General features: G+C 44.8%; 1 protein-coding gene across 1 annotated transcript in view; it reads left to right on the top strand.

The window, feature by feature from the left end:
* The window catches only part of CTNNBL1 (catenin beta like 1), a 209361-nt gene that overhangs the window by 37172 nt on the left and 150886 nt on the right, over positions 1-21303 (top strand). The window contains exons 2-3 of the mRNA XM_067468297.1: positions 7954-8142; positions 9634-9740. Of these exons, the coding sequence (XP_067324398.1) occupies positions 7954-8142; positions 9634-9740 (296 nt within the window). The remainder of the gene's footprint in view (positions 1-7953; positions 8143-9633; positions 9741-21303) is intronic.

Here is a 21303-nt window from a genome sequence, read left to right as displayed (position 1 = left end):
ACATGGCTGAATGGTATGTCATGTTTCGTTGACATGGCTGAATGCTATGTCATGTTCCGTTGACATGGCTGAATGCTATGTCATGTTTCGTTGACATGGCTGAATGCTATGTCATATTTCGTTGACATGGCTGAATGCTATGTCATGTTTTGTTGACATGGCTGAATGCTATGTCATGTTTCATTGACATGGCTGAATGCTATGTCATGTTTCATTGACATGGCTGAATGCTATGTCATGTTCCGTTGACATGGCTGAATGCTATGTCATGTTCCGTTGACATGGCTGAATGCTATGTCATGTTTCGTTGACATGGCTGAATGGTATGTCATGTTTCGTTGACATGGCTGAATGCTATGTCATGTTCCGTTGACATGGCTGAATGCTATGTCATGTTTCGTTGACATGGCTGAATGCTATGTCATATTTCGTTGACATGGCTGAATGCTATGTCATGTTTTGTTGACATGGCTGAATGCTATGTCATGTTTCATTGACATGGCTGAATGCTATGTCATGTTTCATTGACATGGCTGAATGATATGTCATGTTCCGTTGACATGGCTGAATGCTATGTCATGTTCCGTTGACATGGCTGAATGCTATGTCATGTTTTGTTGACATGGCTGAATGCTATGTCATGTTTCGTTGACATGGCTGAATGCTATGTCATGTTCCGTTGACATGGCTGAATGCTATGTCATGTTTCGTTGACATGGCTGAATGCTATGTCATGTTTCGTTGACATGGCTGAATGCTATGTCATGTTTCGTTGACATGGCTGAATGCTATGTCATGTTTCGTTGACATGGCTGAATGCTATGTCATGTTTCGTTGACATGGTTGAATGCTATGTCATGTTTCGTTGACATGGCTGAATGCTATGCCATGTTTCGTTGACATGGCTGAATGCTATGTCATGTTCCGTTGACATGGCTGAATGCTATGTCATGTTTCGTTGACATGGCTGAATGCTATGTCATGTTTCGTTGACATGGCTGAATGCTATGTCATGTTTCGTTGACATGGCTGAATGCTATGTCATGTTTCGTTGACATGGTTGAATGCTATGTCATGTTTCGTTGACATGGCTGAATGCTATGCCATGTTTCGTTGACATGGCTGAATGCTATGTCATGTTCCGTTGACATGGCTGAATGCTATGTCATGTTTCGTTGACATGGCTGAATGCTATGTCATGTTTCGTTGACATGGCTGAATGCTATGTCATGTTTCGTTGACATGGCTGAATGCTATGTCATGTTTCGTTGACATGGTTGAATGCTATGTCATGTTTCGTTGACATGGCTGAATGCTATGCCATGTTTCGTTGACATGGCTGAATGCTATGTCATGTTCCGTTGACATGGCTGAATGCTATGTCATGTTTCGTTGACATGGCTGAATGCTATGTCATGTTTCGTTGACATGGCTGAATGCTATGTCATGTTCTGTTGACATGGCTGAATGCTATGTCATGTTTCGTTGACATGGCTGAATGCTATGTCATGTTTCGTTGACATGGCTGAATGCTATGTCATGTTTCGTTGACATGGCTGAATGCTATGTCATGTTTCGTTGACATGGCTGAATGATATGTCATGTTTCGTTGACATGGCTGAATGCTATGTCATGTTTCGTTGACATGGCTGAATGCTATGTCATGTTTCGTTGACATGGCTGAATGCTATGTCATGTTTCGTTGACATGGCTGAATGCTATGTCATGTTTCGTTGACATGGCTGAACGCTATGTCATGTTTCATTGACATGGCTGAATGCTATGTCATGTTTCGTTGACATGGCTGAATGCTATGTCATATTTCGTTGACATGGCTGAATGCTATGTCATGTTTTGTTGACATGGCTGAATGCTATGTCATGTTTCATTGACATGGCTGAATGCTATGTCATGTTTCATTGACATGGCTGAATGATATGTCATGTTCCGTTGACATGGCTGAATGATATGTCATGTTCCGTTGACATGGCTGAATGCTATGTCATGTTCCGTTGACATGGCTGAATGCTATGTCATGTTTTGTTGACATGGCTGAATGCTATGTCATGTTTCGTTGACATGGCTGAATGCTATGTCATGTTCCGTTGACATGGCTGAATGCTATGTCATGTTTCGTTGACATGGCTGAATGCTATGTCATGTTTCGTTGACATGGCTGAATGCTATGTCATGTTTCGTTGACATGGCTGAATGCTATGTCATGTTTCGTTGACATGGCTGAATGCTATGTCATGTTTCGTTGACATGGTTGAATGCTATGTCATGTTTCGTTGACATGGCTGAATGCTATGCCATGTTTCGTTGACATGGCTGAATGCTATGTCATGTTCCGTTGACATGGCTGAATGCTATGTCATGTTTCGTTGACATGGCTGAATGCTATGTCATGTTTCGTTGACATGGCTGAATGCTATGTCATGTTTCGTTGACATGGCTGAATGCTATGTCATGTTTCGTTGACATGGTTGAATGCTATGTCATGTTTCGTTGACATGGCTGAATGCTATGCCATGTTTCGTTGACATGGCTGAATGCTATGTCATGTTCCGTTGACATGGCTGAATGCTATGTCATGTTTCGTTGACATGGCTGAATGCTATGTCATGTTTCGTTGACATGGCTGAATGCTATGTCATGTTTCGTTGACATGGCTGAATGCTATGTCATGTTTCGTTGACATGGTTGAATGCTATGTCATGTTTCGTTGACATGGCTGAATGCTATGCCATGTTTCGTTGACATGGCTGAATGCTTTGTCATGTTCCGTTGACATGGCTGAATGCTATGTCATGTTTCGTTGACATGGCTGAATGCTATGTCATGTTTCGTTGACATGGCTGAATGCTATGTCATGTTCTGTTGACATGGCTGAATGCTATGTCATGTTTCGTTGACATGGCTGAATGCTATGTCATGTTTCGTTGACATGGCTGAATGCTATGTCATGTTTCGTTGACATGGCTGAATGCTATGTCATGTTTCGTTGACATGGCTGAATGATATGTCATGTTTCGTTGACATGGCTGAATGCTATGTCATGTTTCGTTGACATGGCTGAATGCTATGTCATGTTTCGTTGACATGGCTGAATGCTATGTCATGTTTCGTTGACATGGCTGAATGCTATGTCATGTTTCGTTGACATGGCTGAACGCTATGTCATGTTTCATTGACATGGCTGAATGATATGTCATGTTTCGTTGACATGGCTGAACGCTATGTCATATTTCGTTGACATGGCTGAATGCTATGTCATGTTTCGTTGACATGGCTGAATGCTATGAATCCAGGGAGTTGGAGTTTTGCAAAAGAGTGCTTGAGGACCTCACCAAATTGCAACTCCCTGGCTTCTGTAGCATTCAGCATTAAAGTGATGCAAAGTGCATTAATTCTCCACTGTAGATGCACCTTTAGAAGATGTTTTGGAGCCATTCTCGTAACAGTGAGAGCAAGAATTTCGCTCCATTTTTGGCTGTCCAAATTTAGCACAGTTTGACTATATTTGTGGGGTTTGTTCCGCCCTGGTAGAGTTCTTAGCAAGTTCTCTCCTTTAGATCTGAACTCAGACGGGTTTGTGTGTGTGTGTGTGTGTCTATCAAGGCATTCGTTGGCGCTCAGGTTCAACTGTGTCGGCGGTGTTAATAATTGCACTCCACGCGCTTCTCATAATTCCTCCTAATGCCTCTGTTATTGCATATTAGAGATGATTTCCCTCCGCCTCCCCGTCCCCAATTGGGGTCGAAAGCAGATCGTAACGGCTGATAATGACAACCGATTGCGAGGGCTCCCAGGAAATGGAGTCGGCTTTGCGGCGGAGTTTTAATTTAGCCGTCGTCGCTCCGGCGGTGGTGCGGCACATTACGCCCAGCCAAACCCCATGCTTCCCTACCCTCTCGTTACAGTGGCAATCTCATTGCTTTTTAATTAACCAAAAAGTAGAAGGAGTGGAAGGGAGGAAAATTAGAACTGGCAGCCCAGATTGTACGCTGCCGCGATCAGAGGAGGCCGCGGCGTTTCCTCCCGGAGCAGATCAGAACTTTCTCAAGTTGCAATTTCAAACTGGGAGCGGCCGACGCTGGCTTCAGAGGGAAGCCGGACTCAGCAGTGCCTCCTTCCACCTTTTTTCCTTAATTGGAACTTAATGAAGATGGAACTACACTTCAGTCTGATTAAACCTGTTCTTCCAAATTCATATTCACTGGAGCAAGGGGCATGCATGCAAAGAGGAGGCAATTTGTGTTGTCGAAGGCTTTCGTGGCCAGACTCATCAGCCTGCTGTGAGGTTTTTGAGCTGTATGGCCATTCGAGTAGCATTCATAGAATCATAGAATCAAAGAGTTGGAAGAGACCTGGTGGGCCATCCAGTCCAACCTCCTGCCAAGAAGCAGGAATATTGCATTCAAATCACCCCTGACAGATGGCCATCCAGCCCCTGTTTAAAAGCTTCCAAAGAAGGAGCCTCCACCACACTCCGGGGCAGAGAGTTCCACTGCTGAACGGCTCTCACAGTCAGGAAGTTCTGCCTCGTGTTCAGAAGGAATCTCCTCTCTTGTAGTTTGAAGCCATTGTTCCACGTCCTAGTCTCCAAGGAAGCAGAAAACAAGCTTGCTCCCTCCTCCCTGTGGCTTCCTCTCACGTATTTATACATGGCTATCATATCTCCTCTCAGCCTTCTCTTCTTCAGAATGCCTCTCAGCATTCTCTCCTGGCGTTTCACCTGCATCTGTGGCTGGCATCGTTAGAGGTTCTGTTGCTAGTGAGGCAAGTGCAGTGTGTATACAGTGTTCCCTCACTTATTGCGGGGCTTCCATTCCAGGACCTCCCACAATAAGTGAAAAACCACAATGTAATGACACAATATTTATTTTAATATTCATACATTGTTTTAGTTTTGTTGTTATTGTTCATTCGTTCAGTCACTTCTGACTCTTCGTGACCTCCTGGACCAGCCCAGGCCAGAGCTCCCTGTCGGCTATCAACACCCCCAGCTTCAAGGTCGATCCAGTCCCTTCAAGGATGCCATCCATCCATCTTGTCCTTGGTTGGCCCCTCTTCCAGGCTTGCTCTCTGCTTCCCTGGAGACTAGGATGCAATGGAGCCATGGCTTCAAACTACAAGAAAGGAGATTCCATCTGAACATGAGGAAGAACTTCCTGACTGTGAGAGCCGTTCAGCCGTGGAACTCTCTGCCCCGGAGTGTGGTGGAGGCTCCTTCTTTGGAAGCTTTTAAACAGAGGCTGGATGTCACCCATTCTGCCAAGAAGCAGGAATATTGAATGCAATATTCCTGCTTCTTGGCAGAATGGGGTTGGACTGGATGGCCCAGGAGGTCTCTTCCAACTCTTTGATTCTATGATTCTATCTTGCTTTTGGTCGGCCCCTCTTCCTTTTTTCCTTCCATTTTCCCCAGCATAATTCTCTTCTCTAAGCTTTCCTTTCTTCTCATGATGCTGCCAAAGTACTTCATCTTGGCCTCTACTATCCTTCCCTCCAATGATTAGCCGGGCTTTATTTCCTGAAGTATGCACTGGTTGGATCTTCTCGAGGTCCAAGGCACTCTCAGAACATTGTTTTAGTAGTTATACACTTTTTAAGTCTTTAGAAACTTAAAATAAAGTGAAGGAAAGAAAGGAAAAGCCCTTGAAGGCTGGCGGGAGGGAGGACCTAGGAGGGAAAGTGCCTTGGAGAGCGGCGATAGCAAAAAACCGCAAAACAGCGAAAATACTGCTATATTTTAAGTTAGTATTTTTTGAAAACCACGGGAGAGCACGTCCACTAAAAGCGAACTGCAAAGTAGCGAGAGAACACTGTATTTTAAATTAGTACTTTTTGAAAACCACTTAATAGCGAGTCCACTAAAAGCAAACCGCGAAGTAGCGAGGGAACACTGTGTGTGTGTGTGTGTGTGTGTGTGTGTGTGTGTACATATGAAATGTCCAGTTTGGGAGAAAGAACCCTTGCTATTTGAAGCAAGTGTGAATGTTGCAGCTAGCAAACTTGAATAGCATTGAGTAGCCATGAAACCACAAAGTCAATCAGTGAGGGTATCTGCATAAAGATAGTCTGGCCTTCATTGCCTGTTTGGGAGGTGTTCACTGGCACTTGGTTGTTTGTTGTCTGGAATTCCCCTGTTTCTGCTGAACCACTCTGACAACTACACAGAGAAGCCATTGAAATCCACAAGCACGTGAACAATGTCAACAGAAAGGAGAAAACCATGAAAATGAATAAAATCTGGTTAGCAGTATTTTAAAAAAAACACCAGAATCAGGACAGTAAATAAACAACACCACTCAGAAATACTCGTCACTCAACTCGCCCTGTGTTCATCTTGTAATTTAATTCCATTTCCCCAAACTTATTATTTAAATCAGTGTTTTAATTTATTTTAGTTACCTGTTACAGAAGTTTTAGGATAGTGATTTGTGACTATTTGTCAGTGTTTTTTTTTTTGGTCTTTTATGATGATATGGTCAGTGGACTAATTAATAAACAGATCTATCTATCTATTGTCAAAGGCTTTCATGGCCGGAATTACTGGGTTATTGTAGGGTTTTTGGGCTGTATGGCCATGTTCTAGAACCCTAGCCCTAATCCTAATTTCTAGAACATGGCCATACAGCCCCCAAAACCTACAACAACCCTAATCCGTTATCTCATACAAGTTGAGAATCCGTACTCTGGAATTTCAAAATGCTCCAAAATGTAACATTTGTTGTGACTCAGTCTGAGCTTGAGCTTTCTGATCCTGAGTTTCCTCAGGACGAGGAGGATGATGGGTTACAGATTTCTGAACATGTCCCTGTTGTTGAGGCAGACAGTGTTGATACTGAAGACGAGGCGGCGTTTCAGTTTCCCAGGGAAAGGAATGTTGTTTTAGAAGATGGTCATGATTTGTGTAATACTTCACAGCTGCAGGTGGAGGAGTCGACCACTCCGTCTGTGAGTTCAGTGCCTGTCGATTCCCAGGCTGGCCAGTCCCAAGATAATGAGTTATTCGGCCTTGAAGGTGATGGGGATTTAGTTAGGGAGGACCGTTTGCAATTAAGGGTACGCCGAAGTTCTCGGCTTGCCAACAAAAGGGAAGTTTGAGGTCAACGCAATGCTTTCATGCTAGGGAAACATGTATAACGATCTGATTGAAGTCAATCTTTTGTCAGTGCAACTTTGCTTACACCCTGTTAACTTCTCTGGAACTGCCCTGGCTTTTGGGGAAACCTTTTGGCTCTTTGGGACTTTGGTTTTGACCTTGGTTTCTGAGGACTTTGTCATGCCGCCATAGATTGTTGTTTGACCAAGTCTTGTGGATTATACTTCATGTTATTTGCCTTTGGACCTTGGAAACTCTGCCTTTGCATTTAAGACTCTGTTTTGGCTATTGAACTTTTGCAACCTTATTTCTATGATTTTACTTTTTTTCAATAAATTACAAAACCTACAGCCTTGGTGTGTGGTGTTGTTCTTAGCAAGGTGAATAATATAATAATAATAATAATAATAATAATAATAATAATAATAATAATAATCTATCCTGAGCTGCGACAACATTCTCCATCTGGGTGCCTGAGGCCCCTGCTACACTGCTATATAATCCAGATTATCAAACAAGATAATCCAGATTATCTGATTTGAACTGGATTATATGAGTCTACACTGCCATATAATCCAGTTCAAAACAGTTAATCTGGATTTTATATGGCAGTGTAGAAGGGGCCTGAGAGAGTAACAGCTTTGCTTTCCGACTGCTCAGTGTAGACAATCTTTGTTTCATGTGCAACATTATGAAAAATATGATTTGTAAAATTAACACCATGCAAAGTGTGTGTGCCACATTGATGCATTGCATGTCTAGACTGTTGGGTGCTACCAGGACAAGAAGAGATGGGGCTTCTCTTGGCTCAACGTCTTATATTTCCCCCTTCCTTCTCACAGCCAAATAGAGGGACGAAAAGGTCTCGGGAAGACGAAGAGGAGGAGCTGAAAGTCCGGCACAAGCACTCTGGGGGGGCGCGGGAGCGGGGTCGCCACCGGGAAGAGGAGCCCCCCGCGGCCGAGGAGACGGAGGACGACAAGAAGAAGCTGCTGCAGATAATCGAGAAGGGGGACGAAGAAGAGGAGGAGGTAGGTCTCCCATGATGGGGATGGGGTGCTGTGCGGTCTCCTTCAAAGTTCCTAAGCCGGTAAAAGGAGAATGGACCTCAGATTATGCCAGGCGTGGGCCAACTTCGGCCCTCTCTCCAAGTGTTTTGGAGTTGAACTCCCACAATTCCTAACAGCTGGCTGCTCAATTCCAGGGCATATTGGGGGGTTGCATGGGATAGAAGATGGGGGTGTGAAGCCGGAGTCTAATAGTGTCCAGGGTCTGGGCTGGCACTAGTCGTTCTCAAATAATAATAATAATAATAATAATAATAATAATAATACTTTCTTTGTACCCCGCTACCATCTCCCCAAGGGACTCGGTGCGGCTTACATGAGGCCGAGCCCACAATACAACAATAAAAACAATAGCAACAGTAATAAAAACAATAAATAAAACCCATAAACAAAAAAATAAGCAATAAATATTAACAATAACACAGTGACGTTTAAAAACTTATGGCTGGGCCAAATGTAATAATTAAAATTTTAAAAATAATTCTGGGCATGACCAGGTGACATATAAACAGGATAGAAATTTTGAAGAGGGATGGAGCGTGCAGACAATCCTAGATCACTAATAAAGTGCGTTTAGGGACATATTGCTAGGAGTTTCTAGGCTTGGGTAACCACGGAAAAAATTGTTTCTAAACTCGTTTCGTTTTTAGGGGTCCATCACGTTTCGTTTTTTAAAAGAATTCCGAAATTTTCCTTTTAAAAATTTCGAAATTTACGAAATTTTGTATAATTACGAATCGATTCGTTAATGGCGGACACAATTGCGCAATATGCTAAAAAAACCTCCAAATGGGACAGGGGGAACTTTTGAAGCTTCCCTCTCCCTCTGTTGTTGACTGTTGGTGTGATAAAACAAACAACAATTATAAAACTTGCACCAGACATGCGAAAATAATTACGAAATAATTTCGAAATAATAACGAAATAATTATGAAATAAATTGAAAAAATTGTTTCGAATCTAATTTACTCCTCACACTATTCTTGCATGGCTCAATATTGGATGGTAAGCTAATTTAAATACGAATTAATAACGAATTACGAAATTAACGAACGAAACCACCCAAGCCTAGGAGTTTCCTTATTCTGGGAAAGCACACTAGAACAACCATGTTTTCAGGCTCCTCCTAAAGACTGCCAGCGTTGGGGCATACCTGATGTCCTTGGGGAGTGAGATCCAGAGTCGAGGGGCCACCACCGAGAAGGCCCTGTCCCTCGTCCCCACCAATCGCGCTTGCGATGGAGGCGGGAGCGCGGGCAGGGCCTCTCCAGATGGGTTCGTACACAGAGATGCGGTCACGCAGGTAGGCGGGCCCCAAACCGTTTAGGGCTTTGTAGGTAAGCACCTGCACCTTGAATTGGGCCCGGAAAATGAACGGCAGCCAATAGAGCTCCTTAAACAGGAGGGTTGACCGCTCCCGTTCTCAAAGGCCTTGTGAAATGTCTCTTTGTCCAGGACGAGCCCCTGGACGAAAGCTCAGTGAAGAAGATGATCCTCACTTTTGAGAAGAGGTCCTACAAGAACCAGGAGCTGCGGATCAAGTTCCCAGACAACCCAGAGAAGTAAGTCTGGGCTTTTCTCTCAATCCCTTTGTCTATTGATTCTCCGTCTCGTGATGCCACCCCCTCCGGCTCCCTTTGATGAAAAGGCCAAAGAGGTGGCAGGTTTGTTTTTGGCTTTAATCCAGAGCAACCGGCCTGAGAGAATGAGGGCCAGGCGATGGCTGGCATTTGGTCTGCTCCTCTTATTTCCTTGGGGATCTTCGAGTTGCGCAGATGGTAGATTTGAAAAGCAGGGCTCTCTGTTTGCAAGAGACGAGCGAGCAACCATTTCGTGAGGCTTCTGAGCTGTGTGTTCCCTTTTTAAAGCCAAATCTTGTTGAGATTTGATGGGTCAGGAAGAGGAAAACGTATCTTGTCGACAGGACCTCAGATTTGCATCTCGCTTCCAAGGGAATGGGGCCGGTAGGCCCCATTCCCTTGGAAGCGAGATGCAAATCTGAGGTCCTGTCGACAAGATACGTTTTCTTCTTCCTGACCCACCAAATCTCATCAAGCCGCTCTTCAGAGCAGATCCTCTTTGGTATCTGGAGCGGTGTCTTTTCACCTGGCACTATTATCTTGCCAGCTATAAATCAGAAGCTGGGCTTGAAAGGCAGCTTTATTGATGCTGATGACGCTGATAAACAAGTAAAGTATCCAGGAAAGCCTTATGGCGCCTGGCATCAGACTTCGCAGGCAGGGAAGCACAAATAATGTTCTGCTCCATCTTCAGATACAGTTGGTCCTCCAGGTTTGCTGTTTTGACTTGCGGCTTTATTTTTGGATTTGATTAAAAGTCAAAAGAGAAGCCATGGAAATCCACAAGAAGCATGTGGACAATTTCAACAGAAAGGAGGAAACCGTGAAAATGAACAAAATCTGGCTACCAGTTTTGAAAAACTCTAAAATTACAACAGCACAACCAAAAAAAGCACCAGGATTGTGGCGCAGCTGGCTGAGTGTCAGCTTCATTAAGATCACTCTGACCAAAAACGTCATGAGTTCGAAGCCAGCCTGGGTTGGAATGGGTTTCCAACCAATTGTGTGTAGCCTGTTGTCGACCTTTGCACCCCGAAAGACAGTTGCATCTGTCAAGTAGGAAAATTAGGTACCACCTTAAAGTGTGGGGAGGATAAATTAACTGATTTATGAGGCCATGAAGAAGACTCCAGTAAAGCATTCCAGCGGGGAAGCATGCGGGGAATGCGGAAGTGCTTCATCAGCGTTGTAGATGGACGATGAAAGCGACAGCTCCCCTAGCAGCCAGAAAAAGTTAAATAGCCTCTGTGTATGTCTGTATATGTTTGTATGTTAAAAAATTGGCATTGAATGTTTGCCATATATGTGTACACTGTAATCCGCCCTGAGTCCCCTGTGGGGTGAGAAGGGCGGAATAGAAAAGCTGTAAATAAATAAATAAATAGAAAGGAAACAATCAAGGACATCTAATCACCTCTCAACAAAAGATTGCCCCAGGCACCAACAAGCCACACCAAACAACTGCCAGGGCATCAATGTTAATCAACGGGGCCAGTTGAAACATTCACACCTAGCTCCAGCAGACAAGAGTCCTTTGTCCCATCCTGGTCATTCCACAGATATATAAACCCTTTTTCCTAGTTCCAACAGACCTCACTACCTCTGAGGATGCTTGCCATAAGATACAGGCGAAACGTCAGGAGAGAATGCCTCTAGAACCTGTCCATATAGCCCGAACAAACCTACAACAACCCAAAAGTCTTATCTTTAGGGATTTCTAGGTGGTTGATTTCTGCCATGGGTTGACCATGGATGGCATCATGCTAGAGATTTTAGAGAGAACACAACAGAAAGTGAACATAGGGACTTCTTGAGAAGTGTTCTCTAGTAAAGAAAATAGTGTTTCTCATGCATGTTTTCCCCCCTTTTGTGGGGATTCTGCGTCCCTAACCCTAGCAAATGTTTAAGGCAGACCACAGGGCCTTTTGGGCTTCCAAATGGGAAGCACAGCGCTCCAGAACTCACACTTTTAGAAGTGACCTTGGGAAGATATTGCCCAAAAGGCAATGCCTGGTTGGATTTCAGTTTTCTGGAATTAATATTTTCATCATACATACAACAGAAAAAAATATGTTGTCGAAGGCTTTCATGGCTTTAATCAGTGGGTTGCTGTGGGTTTTCTGGGCTGTATGGCCATGTTCCAGAAGCATTCTCTCCTGACGTTTCACCTGCATCTATGGCAGGCATCCTCAGCGGTTGTGAGGTCTGTTGGAAACTAGACAAGTGAGATTTATATATCTGTGGAATAATGTCCAGGGTGGGAGAAAGAACTCTTTTCTGTTGGAGGCAAGTGCGAATGTTGCAAATGGTCAGTTTGATTAGTATTGAATGGCCTTGCAGCTTCAAAGCCTGGCTGATTACTGCCTGGGAAAATTCTTCGTTAGGGGGTTACCTGGCCCTGGTTGTTTTCTCTCTGGAATTCCTCTGGGTTTTTTTTTTTGGTTTTTTTTAGTGTTGCTCTTTATTTACTGTCCTGATTTTAGAGTTTTTAAAACACTGGTAGCCAGATTTTGTTCATTTTCATGGTTTCCTCCTTTCTGTTGACATTGTCCAGATGCTTCTTGTGGGTTTCAATGGCTTCTCTGTGTAGTCTGACATGGTGGTTGTGAGAGTGGTCCAGCATTTCTGTGTTCTCAGATAGTATGCTGTGTCCAGGTTGGTACATCAAGTGATCTGCATTTCCAACATTCATGCTTACCTCCAACAGGCAAAAGTTCTTTCTCCCACCCTGGATATTATTCCACAACCTCCCTTGCCTAGTTTCCAGTAGACCTCATAACTTCTGGGGATGCCTGCCACATCCCGTATAGACTACTGCAACGCACTCTACGTGGGGTTGCCCTTGAAGACTGTTCGGAAACTCCAACTGGTCCAACGAGCGGCAGCTAGACTGCTTACTGGAGCGACATACAGGGAACACACCACCCCCCTGTTATGTCAGCTCCACTGGCTGCCGATTCAGTTCCGAGCACAATTCAAGGTGCTGGTTTTGACCTACAAAACCCTTTACGGTTCCGGTCCAGCGTATCTGTCCGAACGTATCTCCCTCTACGTCCCACCTTGGAATCTGAGATCATCTGGGGAGGCCCTGCTCACGACCCCACCGCTATCACAAGTGAGGCTGGTGGGGACGAGGAACAGGGCCTTCTCAGTGGTGGCCCCCCATCTGTGGAACTCACTCCCGGGGGAAATCAGGGCTTCAACTTCCCTCCTTGCCTTCAGGAGGAAGGTAAAGACGTGGCTCTGGGACCAGGCCTTTGGGCACCCTGACAATTAGACACGGAACCAGAATGATAGGACCAACAATGTGTGGAAAGTAGAACCTAACTATGAGTCGGTTAAACGCTGACCAGCAATGAGGTTTGTATTGCTTTTATTGTTTTAATTGTTTTTACGGGTTTATGGCTATTCCTGCCGATAATATTGATTGTTTACGTTAATTGTTATCAGTGTTATAATTACTGTTGTTACTGATGTTATGTTTTTGATATTATGTTTTTGTAATACAGGCATCGAATTGTGCCTTGTGTCTGTAAGCCGCCCTGAGTCCCCCCGGGTGAGAAGGGCGGGGTATAAGCAACCGCAATAAATAAATAAATAAATAAATAAATAATAGATGTGGGCGAAAGGTCAGAAGAGAATGTTTTTGGATCTTGACCATACAGCCTGGAAAACTCACAGCAACCCATCATTGTTTGAGTCCACAGTGCTCTTTGAATGTAGGTTAACTACAACTCCCAAACTCAAGGTCAATGCCCACCAAACCCTTCTAGTGTTTTCTGTTGGTCATGGGAATCCTGTGGAATTCCATCATTGGTGAAATTCTGAATGCTCTTTGATTGTAGGTTAACTATAAATCCCAGCAACTACAACTCCCAAATGACAAAATCATTTTTTTTTTTTAGTAATGGTCATTCTTTGGGTTAGTAGGTGTCTTGTGTCCAAATTTGGCGGCAATTCGTCCAGTGGTTTTTGAGTTATGTTAATCCCACAAACAAACATTACATTTTTATTTATATAGATATTTATATGTTGTAGGTTTTAAATTGTATTGCTGTTAATATTACGAACCGCTTTGAGTCTCGTTTAAAAGAGGAAATTGTGGTATAAATAAATACTCAGTTCTTGTGGGTTTTTTCGGGCTATATGGCCATGTTCTAGAGGCATTTCTCCTGACGTTTCGCCTGCATCTATGGCAAGCATCCTCAGAGGTAGAGGTCTGTTGGAATTAGGCTTTTATGGTGCTTCTTTTTTGACTTGGGTGAAAAAAAAAAAAGAAGCACCATAAAAGCCTTGGCAGACCGTGCAAAAAGAATCTGCGAACCCCACCTCCTCCAAGATGAACTGAACCACCTCAACTGGGCTCTCCAGACCAATGGAGACTCCACCTCAGACATCAGAAGAGCTGCAAGACCAAGAACAAGCCACGAGAGTCAAGATGAAGATCCACCCAGAGGAAAAGTGTTCCTGCCATACATCAAGGGAACCACTGACCGCATAGGGAAGCTGATGAGGAAACACAACATACAAACTATCTACAAACCCACCAAGAAAATCCAGCAAATGCTACGTTCAGCAAAGGACAAGAGGGATCCTCTCACCTCTGCAGGAGTCTACCGTGTACCATGCAGCTGTGGACAAGTCTACAGAGGGACCACCAAACGCAGCGCCCAGACACGCATCAAGGAACATGAAAGGCACTGCAGACTACTTCAACCAGAGAAGTCAGCCATAGCAGAGCACCTGATGAACCAGCCTGGACACAGCATATTATTTGAAAACACAGAAATGCTGGACCACACCAACAACCACCATGTCAGACTACACAGAGAAGCCATTGAAATCCACAAGCATGTGGACAATTTCAACAGAAAGGAAGAGACCATGAAAATGAACAAAATCTGGCTACCAATATTAAAAAACTCTAAAATTATAACAGCTAAACAACAGAGAGGAAGAAACCAGGCACAGATTAACACCTCCCAGCAACAGATTTTCCCAGGTTCAGGCAGGCCTTCAAATGCTAATGAAGGTGATTAGCTAAACATTCACACCTAACTGCAGCAGGGAAGAGCTCCTTGCCCCACCCCAGCCATTCCACAGATATATAAACCCATTGTCCTAATTCCAACAGACCTCTACCTCTGAGGATGCTTGCCATAGATGCAGGCGAAACGTCAGGAGAAATGCCTCTAGAACATGGCCATATAGCCCGAAAAAACCCACAAGAACTGAGTGATTCCGGCCATGAAAGCCTTCGACAATACATAAATAAATACTGTTATAATAGTATCTAAAAAGTAATAATTGGTAGGCAGATCTTCGAATGCTGCTGTTGTGTTTGTGAAAGATAGCAGTCTATCCCAGGGCATTATACCATTTAGGAGGAAAACAATACGAAGGCTGGATTTGTTAGGGAACCTCTTCCCTGGGTAGGCTTGACCCCATCCTCCTGCATCTCTCTGAGTTTATCTTAAATTAAAAAGAGGAAAACAAAGCCGCATGCTGCATGGAATTGCAAACGAAGGAATCTTACTAATTGGTTTCGGGACGTGAAATGCCTGCATCCAAACTAACTAATGAAAAGATTAGCTGCAAGAAAGACAGTGCCAGAAAGCCTTTTAGCTCAACATCTCGAAACTTGAGAAAAGAAAAGAGAGACCAGGAAGGGGAATTTTGTATGTGACCCTGGACCACGAACACTTTCTGGGTTTCACAGCCTGGTTGCTTAGGTATCCAATACGCTTATGGCTATGCATTGCCACAGATGTGTGGGCAAATGGAGAAAAGTGAGCTAAAAAACTCAGAATGCAGAAAAGCATTGCAATGTCTACAGTACAGCAAGACCATCCCATAGCCAGGGAGATACATTCCCAGCTGGAATGCGGGTGTTGTCAGGGTAGTTTTCACCTTGCTCCCAAACACCACCACACCAAAGCTGTAGATTTTGTAATTTGTTGAAGAAAAGGCAAAGTTAAAACATAGGTTTTTTTTCGTGTCAGGAGCGACTTGAGAAACTGCAAGTCGCTTCTGGTGTGAGAGAATTGGCTGTCTGCAAGGACGTTGCCCAGGGGACGCCCAGATGATTTGATGTTTTTATCATCCTTGTGGGAGGCTTCTCTCATGTCCCTGTATGAGGAGCTGGAGCTGATAGAGGGAGCTCATCCGCCTCTCCCCGGATTGCCACTGTGCCACTGGGGGCTCCAAAACATAGTATGAGGAATGTAAAGTTCCAAAAAGGCTTAAATGCAAAGACACAGTTCCCAAGATCCAAAGGCAAAAACATGAAACATAATCCTTTAAGCAATGGTCAAACAATAGTCCATGAAAAACAGTTGAACACAAGAACCCAAAATCCCAGACTCAAGAAGCCAGAAGCGTGCTGCCTAAGGCCAAGGTTAATCCATAGAAGTTTGCATGGAAAGAGCCACGTTGAACTGACAACGCCTGTGTGTCAATGAGAAGGCTAAATACCCTTTGCAGACATGAACGCATTGCGATGATGTTTGGTTCACTTAGCTTCTCGCTTGCTTGCAAAGCGAGAGCTTCTCCGGACCCTTAATTGCAGAGATCTTGCCTGCTCATTAATTCGTTATCTTCAAGGCTCTCTAACCCCTTATCACCTTGGTCCAGCAGCTGGACCGGATCACCGTGAGAAGGCAAAAGAGGCAAAGACATCTCCACCTGGCCGTGTGGGAATTCACTCTCATTGTCATTCTCACTGACATTCTTTCCCCCTGAGAACTGACTTGCTGTTTCCCCTTTTGCAGCCTCTTCGTCAACCCTGTCTGAAGCATGAACAGAAATCTGTAACCCATCCTCCTCCTCATCATCTTGTAGGAACTCTAGCTCACAAAGCCCACAGAGGTCAGCTTCAGACTCAGACTCAAGCTGAGTCACAACAGCAGCTGTCTTAATGATAGAATGCCATTGAGTTAGCTAACTCTTGTTCCCAGCATACCACAACCGATCTAGAAATTGGCATCTTTTATAGAGCCGTGGCGGCACAATGGTTGAACCCTTGTACTGCTGAACTGTTGTCCTGAAGTTTGGCATTTCAAATCCGCGACCTGGGTGAACTCCCATTTGTCAGCCCTATCTCCTGCCTACCTAGCAGTTTGAAAACATGCAAATGTGAGTAGATAAATAGGTACTGCTTTGGCAGGAAAAGGCAAAGAGATGCTCCATGAAAAACAGTTCAACACAAGAACCCAAAATCCCAGACTCAAGAAGCCAGAAGCATGCGGTCACTACATCTGAGGATGCTTGTCATAGATGCAGGCAAAACATCAGGAGAGAATGCCTCTAGAACATGACCATATAGCCCAAAAAACTTACAACAACCCAGTGATTCCGGCCATGAAAGCCTTCGACAATACATTCTTTGTAATGTTTGGAATCTTTGAGTCATAAAGGATCCCGAGAGCCATTCATCCCAACGCCCTTCTGCCTGGCAGGGAGGCACTATCCAAGCCCTCCTGATAGATGACCATCCAGCCTCTGCTTAAAGTCATACAGAGAAGCTTCTCGTCAGAGATATGAATCTTTCCATAATGTGCCAGAAGCCATCTTGAGCATCTTTCCAGCAGAACCAGGGGTGACGTTTTGCTTGCAGGACATTGGGATTGGGGAAGGGAGCAAATGCCTTCCTTTTGCAGGTTCCCCTTCCCCACATTGGCCCTGAAGTACTGGGGAGAACGGGACTGGTTTATTTTCCCTCTGAGATAATCCAAATGGAGAAGGAGATGTGTGGCAGGCCTCCCTTCTGAGCCCGTAGCCTTTTATGTTCTTCCCAGAAGCACACAAAGTCCCCTGTCCAGCTGGGAGGAAGATTTGTGCCTGCGCGGCGTTTTCCTTCCTTCCTCCGGAGCCACCGCTGCGCTCATTTCTCTCGCTTTCCGTCTTCTGAGGTTTCCCATTTCTCCCTCTCCGATGCTTTGGGTGGGATTGGTGCTTTTAAAGTGTAGATGGTTTCCCTTTGTCTGCCCCTCCTGCTGGTTCTTTGCTTCTCTTTTAAATAATATTGCCATTTATATACCATCTCTGTAGGTGTCTGTGTTTTTTAAAAGCACTTCGCCCACACTTTCTCTTATTGCATTTCATATACTAGTAAAGCAACGTGTCACAGTTTGAGTGTTCTCCTAGAACTCTGGAGACCAGGGTTCAAATCCCTACAGAGCCCCACTGGGTTTTATTCATTTTGTCAGGAGCAAACTAAACAGTTGTATTGCATGTGATGATTGTTTGTGTAGCAGGCGTCTAAGTGCGCCTTGCAGCTGTAAGCCGCCCTGGGTCCCCTTCGGGGTGAGAAGGGCGGGGTACAAGAACCCCAAATAAATAAAATAAAATTTTTAACAAAACAAACAAACAAACAAAACACAAAGTTTGCAAACTTGGTAGTTGAATAAATGTCCTTTGACCAGTAGCTGGCCACTTGGCGTGGCTCTGGTGTTGCCGCAAGGAGGTCCTCCATTGTTTATGTGGCAGGGCTCAGATTGCATTGCAACAGGTGGTCAGTAGTTTGCTCTTCTCCACACTCAGCCCCTTCTCCTTCAGCATGGGTCTGCTTCATCCATCCTCTGCAGTCTTTTGAAAGTAATTGTAGTGTCACGAAGGAGCTCTGAGCTTAGAACATCCCTGATGACGCCAGGGGATGCTGAGTGTCTTTTTGCTCGTGCAATATTCCCCATGTCTTACGGCAAGGGCCTCCTTCAAGAATGCCATAAGCCATCCTCTTGCTTCCTTCAGATCAGCTTCTTTTCCTTTTCCTCCATCTTCCTTTGGCAGACAGGAATGTTGAAACCTCTGCACCCCAGGCAGCCCAGTTGGGATGCATAGATTCCCTGCAGAACAGAAGAGTATTGATCACATTGAAAGAAAGACATCAAAGTGTATATGAGAGAGTGGAAACTGCATGAGTGAGTGTGCCTTGGAGATGAACCTACCCGCAGTGAGCTGTTGCTCCATCTTTTTTCTGGCTTGCACCCTGATCCTGAGTCAATCCTTGTCTGAACATTGGGAAATGCAATGAAGAGTGTCAGGAGGTGCTGCAGGATTCTCATCTTTGGTGTACACTTGTTGTGGCCTTGTAGCTTGAAGTTTTATTTATTTTATTTATTTATCGTGTCAGGCAATCGAACAGTTGTATTACATTTTTGACAGAACAAACAAACAAACATACAAAAGACACAGAGTTTGCAAGCTTGGTAGTTGATTAAATGTCCTTTGAGCAGTATCTGGCCCCTTGGAGTGCCTCTGGTGTTGCCGCAAGGAGGTCCTCCCTTGTGCATGTGGCAGGGCTCAGGGTGCATTGCAGCAGGTGGTCAGTGGTTTGCTCTTCTCTGCACTCGCATGCCGAGGATTCCACTTTGTGGCCCCATTTCTTAAGGTTGGCTCTGCATCTCGTGGTGCCAGAGCGCAGTCTGTTCAGCGCCTTCCAAGTCGCCTAGTCTTCTGTGTCCTCAGGAGGGAGTCTCTCATTGATTGAGGTTCTGGGTTTGAGCCTGACACTTTTGGACTCTCGCTTGCTGGGGTGTTCCAGCGAGTGTCTCTGTAGATCTTAGAAAACTATTTCTTGATTTAAGTCGTTGACGTGCTGGCTGATACCCAAACAAGGGATGAGCTGGAGATATCTCTGCCTTGGTCCTTTCACTAATGGTTGCTACTTCCCGGCAGATGTCAGGTGGTGCAATACCGGCTAAACAGTGTAATTTCTCCAGTGGTGTAGGGCACAGACACCCTGTGATAATGCGGCATGTCTCATTAAGAGCCACATCCACTGTTTTAGCGTGGTGATATGTGTTCCATATTGGGATGCATACTCAGCAGCAGAGTAGCACAGCGCAAGGGCAGATGTCTTCACTGTGTCTGGTTGTGATCCCCAGGTTGTGCCAGTCAGCTTTCGTATGATATTGTTTCTAGCGCCCACTTTTTGCTCAATATTCAGGCAGTGCTTCTTGTAAATCAGAGCATGGTCCAGAGTGACTCCCAGATATTTGGGTGCGCTGCAATGCTCCCGTGGGATTCCTTCCCAGGTCATCCTCAGAGCTTGGGATGCTTCTCTGTTCTGAAGGTGAAAGGCACATGTCTGTGTTTTAGATGGATTAGGGATCAGCTGGTTTCCCCTATAATAGGCAGTAAAAGCAACTAGAGCCCCACTGGGTGATCTTGGGGAAGTCTTTCTTTATTTATTACATTTCTATCCCACCTTTCTCGACCCGAGCGCCATCCAATCCAACCCCATTCTGCCAGGCAGAAGTACACAATCTGAACCCTCACAACCGATGGCCATCTAGCCAGCCTTGTGTCCCTTTCGTCCTTGCTCTGGTGTTGAATTCAAAGGTTATTGACAAGCCGGAAGCTGTCCAGAGAAGAGTGACAAAAATGTTCAAAGCTCTGTAAACCATTATTTACTATTAGGAGTTGTTGAAGGAGCTGGGTAGGTTTGGCTTGGAGAAGAGAAAGCAGAGAGAAAGGGAGTTTAAATATTGGAAAGGATGTCACATTGAGGAGGGAGCAAACTTATGGAATCATAGAATCATGGAATCAAAGAGTTGGAAGAGACCTCATGGGCCTTCAGTCCAACCCCATTCTGCCAAGAAGCAGGAATATTGCATTCAAAGCACCCCTGACAGATGGCTTATTTTCTGATTCTTTAGAGGCAATAATAATAATAATAATAATAATAATAATAATAATACTTTATTTATACCCCACCACCATCCCCCCAAGGGGACTCAGGGCGGCATACATGAGGCCAAGCCCAACAACACATCAGTAAAAACAAAACAGCAAGCAAATAAAACAGTACAATTAATATAACTCACATATAAACAATAACACAGATAATTTAAAACCTTAGACTAGGTTTGAATGGAACCATAGATTCAAATTGCACTGAAAGATATTCCACCTAAACATTAGGAAGTGTTTCCTGATTGCTAAAGCTGTTTCGCAGGAGCATGCGCTTCTTGGAATCTCCTTCCCCGGAGATTTTGAAACATTGGTGGGATGGTCATCTGTCGGGAGGGCTTGGATTGTGTCTCCTTGCCCGGTAGGAATGGGATTATACCGGATGACCTTTGGAGGGCTCTTCCTCCAGCTCTACAGTTCTCTGATTCCTCTCTTCCAACTTGCACATTGTGGCATCCTGGCTCCATGCTCCACTTTGGTGAGCGATGACATTTACCTATTCCTTGCCTAACTTTGCCACCTGTCAGGTGCATGGCCCAGATAAGTGTTCCATCATTTTTATGACGCGCTCAGAGGCACCAAATTGGCTGCGTGGCTCCTCCAGCTGGGGCCACGAGAGCTGCTACATGTCCCAGGCCCACACGGGGAAGGGTTTGCCGCTCGGCTGGAGAGCTCTTCCTTGAGTGGCAGGGCTGTGAAAGTCAAGCGCTGATGCCTCCCCTTCCCCATCTTCTGCCATCAGATTCAGTTCCAGCCTCCTGCATCGGTAGCTCTCCCCTCCTGGGGCTGCCATCACTGCTGGCTGCTCCTGCTAGTTTCTCCGGCTGCGGCTGCGGCTTGCCGTTCTGCAGGA

Source organism: Anolis sagrei, chromosome 4, assembly GCF_037176765.1.
Source record: "Anolis sagrei isolate rAnoSag1 chromosome 4, rAnoSag1.mat, whole genome shotgun sequence".
NCBI lineage: Eukaryota > Metazoa > Chordata > Lepidosauria > Squamata > Dactyloidae > Anolis > Anolis sagrei.
This window is presented reverse-complemented; position numbering and strand designations above follow the sequence as displayed.